The sequence below is a fragment of the Monoraphidium neglectum genome (genome assembly GCF_000611645.1).
Source record: "Monoraphidium neglectum strain SAG 48.87 unplaced genomic scaffold scaffold05854, whole genome shotgun sequence".
Classification (NCBI taxonomy): domain Eukaryota; kingdom Viridiplantae; phylum Chlorophyta; class Chlorophyceae; order Sphaeropleales; family Selenastraceae; genus Monoraphidium; species Monoraphidium neglectum.
In genome coordinates this window covers 1-2,741 of record NW_014007777.1, presented here as the reverse complement: position 1 = coordinate 2,741, position 2,741 = coordinate 1, and the positions used below count along the sequence as shown (strand labels likewise).

Sequence of the window (2,741 nt, the reverse complement as noted above, 5' to 3'; positions counted from 1 at the left end):
CCCTCGCGCTGTAGTCCGGCAGCATGACGAGCGCATCGAAAACCAGCAGCGGCGCAAACAGCTTGACCCCCAAAAGGGCATCCTGGGGTTCCCAATGGAAGCCGCCAAAGGGGTCGATTTTCAGGAAGAAGCCGAAGAGGCACGCGGCGGTGCCGTAGACGCCGCCGTACTCGACGAGCAGCGCCACCAGGCGCCGCAGCTGGGGCGGGAGCTCCGGCTGGGGCGGGGGCTCCTCGGGGCCGCCGCCGGCGCTGCCGCGTTCGGGCTTGGCGGGGCGGGGGCCGGGCTGCGGCGCGGGCGGCTTGGTCGGGGGCGCCTCGAGGCCAGCGTCGCCGTCGGGCGCGGCGCGGGCGAGCCGGCGCGGCTGCGATCGTGGGTGCGAGGGGCGAGGGGCGCACGCGTGTGCTGGGAGCCGGAAGGTTCGCCGCCCCTGAAATCCCAGTAGCGGTCTGCGCTGGTTGGTGGGCGCCCTGCGCACCACAAAACTGCGGCACTTGTGCACAGCATGGCTGACCGTGTCAACCCAGGAGCGGCATCGCACTTGCCACCTATGCGCCACTGCCTGAAGCAGCGCGGCCGCAGCACAACGCTCACCTGCTGCCGGACGTGCCGCGCCACAGCAGCAGGCAACCATTTAGCCGCTGAAAATGGAGTACGTTCTATGCGAGCATTTCTACCCGGCTTGTGCACGAGCGCGCGGCACTGCATCGTGGCACCGGCTTATGATCAGGCGAGGGGCACTATTGCAATCCCAGGAAAAACGTTTTTGTCGGGATGATTTCACAATTGCAGCCGGAGCCCTTCAAATCTGTGCTGCAATTGCATCATTGCAGGCGTCAAGCTGGCATGTGCGGCGGTGACGTGTGCGTCCAAGGCTGAAAGGCTGGGCAAAGGGCCATTCTCCAGTGGCTTGCCCTTGTGGGCATGTGAACACTTTGACACGACAGTGCGCATTTTATAATCCTGAACGAACCCTAGTCGACATGCGCAAGGAGGCAAAGCACCACTGGTGCATGGTGCGTGCGCACATGCGCTCGTTGGTTTGGAACACTGTGCGCACGCACGCCTTGCCGGGGGAACGGGGTGCTACGGCAGGGTGCAGCAAATGCATGCGTGACCTGTGAGTGCGCAATTTTGTATGGAATTGACACACGATGCATACGTTTTTGCCTCGTGGTGCATGAGCGCATGGTCTTGCCAGTTGCATTGACCCGCATCGTGTGCTGCCTGCCAACACGCCCACCACACTTTCACTTGACCACTCTGCCCAACGCCATCCTCGGCATTGGCCCATTAGCCTGTCGAGTCGATTAAAATTCGACCAGATTGCAGGCTGTCTGAGGCACCCGCACCTTGGTTTCCACTGGCACGTTGCACCCTTGCTGTGACCACCCAACAGCTGTCACGACACCAGGCGAACCGCTGCGCCCTGATACGAACCGCTGCACACGTTGAGTGTGAGTATGCAACACCGCAAATGCCACTTTACTCATCGTTTTGCTGCTGTTTGGAAATAAAGAGTGTCCTTGGAAGATGCCGTTCTCACCCAAGCTCAGTCCTGCTGAATGAAACAGGCACTGACATTGGCTGGGTGGCGTTGCCGTGCGTTTTAGATGGTCGCTTGTCGCGAGTCGAAACAAAGGCAAGGACGAAAAAGGCAATAAGCGCACGGTCACCCATCAATACTGGGCTTTGCAAGTGGTAGCCGCCGCTGGGCAGGCCAGGGGGACGTTGGCATCAGATTGGATGATAAAGGAAGCAGCGATGCTGGTTGGCAAACGGGTCACGCGTAGAGCTTCAAATCATTCGTGGTTGAATGACTGAACGGTCCAATGCTGCAATTCCAAAGCTCTCCCCATGTTTTGAGCGATCAGCTCAGCCTATGTCGCATGCAGGGCGCAAGAAGTGGTGCTTTGCCCCAGTACATGTCAAAACAGAAATTGGTCTTGGCAAACGAATGCGTGCATGGCACGGGGTGTAGTACTGAAAGGGGGGACTTTGCACGAGAGAGAGGCCCACGCTTGCTCTTTGTTTGGCTGTGTAGCCGTTGTGTTGGTCTAAGTAGACACAACATAAAACGTGTTGAAATGGGCAGGCTCCTGAAGGCAGAAACACCTTCCTCCTGCGTGCTGTGCACAGTTGTGCCCAGACGCGTCTGTGGGGTAGGTGACGCGCCGAAACCTCGTACAGCAGTGCCGCACCCACTGCTGGGCGCGGCGGCAATACGTACGTGCAGGTGCCTTCGTGAAACACAGGCAGTCAGGTATCAGTTTTAAAATTATGTCTCCAAACTTGGCTGTCAAGCCGCACGACACCTTGCGCACTGTGAGGCAAGGCTTTGCTGGCTGGACCCACCGGAACCGAATTCAATGCAGCCAAGCAATGGTACGCATGCCCCGTGGATGTGAAGCCAGTGACACCCAAAACGGCAGTATCGAGGCAAGTAGACCAAGGGTTATCGCCTCAATTCATGGTAGGAACCACGAATATCGAGTCGTGCTGTGCTGTTTTGGCGATCAACGCAGCCGCTCGTCGCTGCCGCCGCCGTGTCTACGTAAGCGGGTTCCCGGGACGCCCATTGTCACGCCCTGCCCATGCACCCGGACCGCCAGGGAAGGGCCTTGTGGTTGGTGGCAAAATGGTGGTCCACGACGCCTCACGCGTTAATGGCCGTGAGGCAGACCGCCTTGAGCTCGCTGTCCCAGAACTTGGGCAGGGCGGAGTAGTGGTCGGGCCTGGGT

General features: G+C 59.6%; 1 protein-coding gene across 1 annotated transcript; it reads right to left on the bottom strand.

The window, feature by feature from the left end:
• Nucleotides 1-28: 28 nt before the first annotated feature.
• MNEG_15982 (hypothetical protein) lies at nt 29-364 on the bottom strand (the record flags this gene model as incomplete). The annotated part of the gene is made up of 1 exon (XM_014035547.1): nt 29-364. A coding segment is annotated over one exon (336 nt), but the record flags the coding sequence as incomplete, so codon positions are not given.
• Between the last annotated feature and the right edge of the window lie 2,377 nt (nt 365-2,741).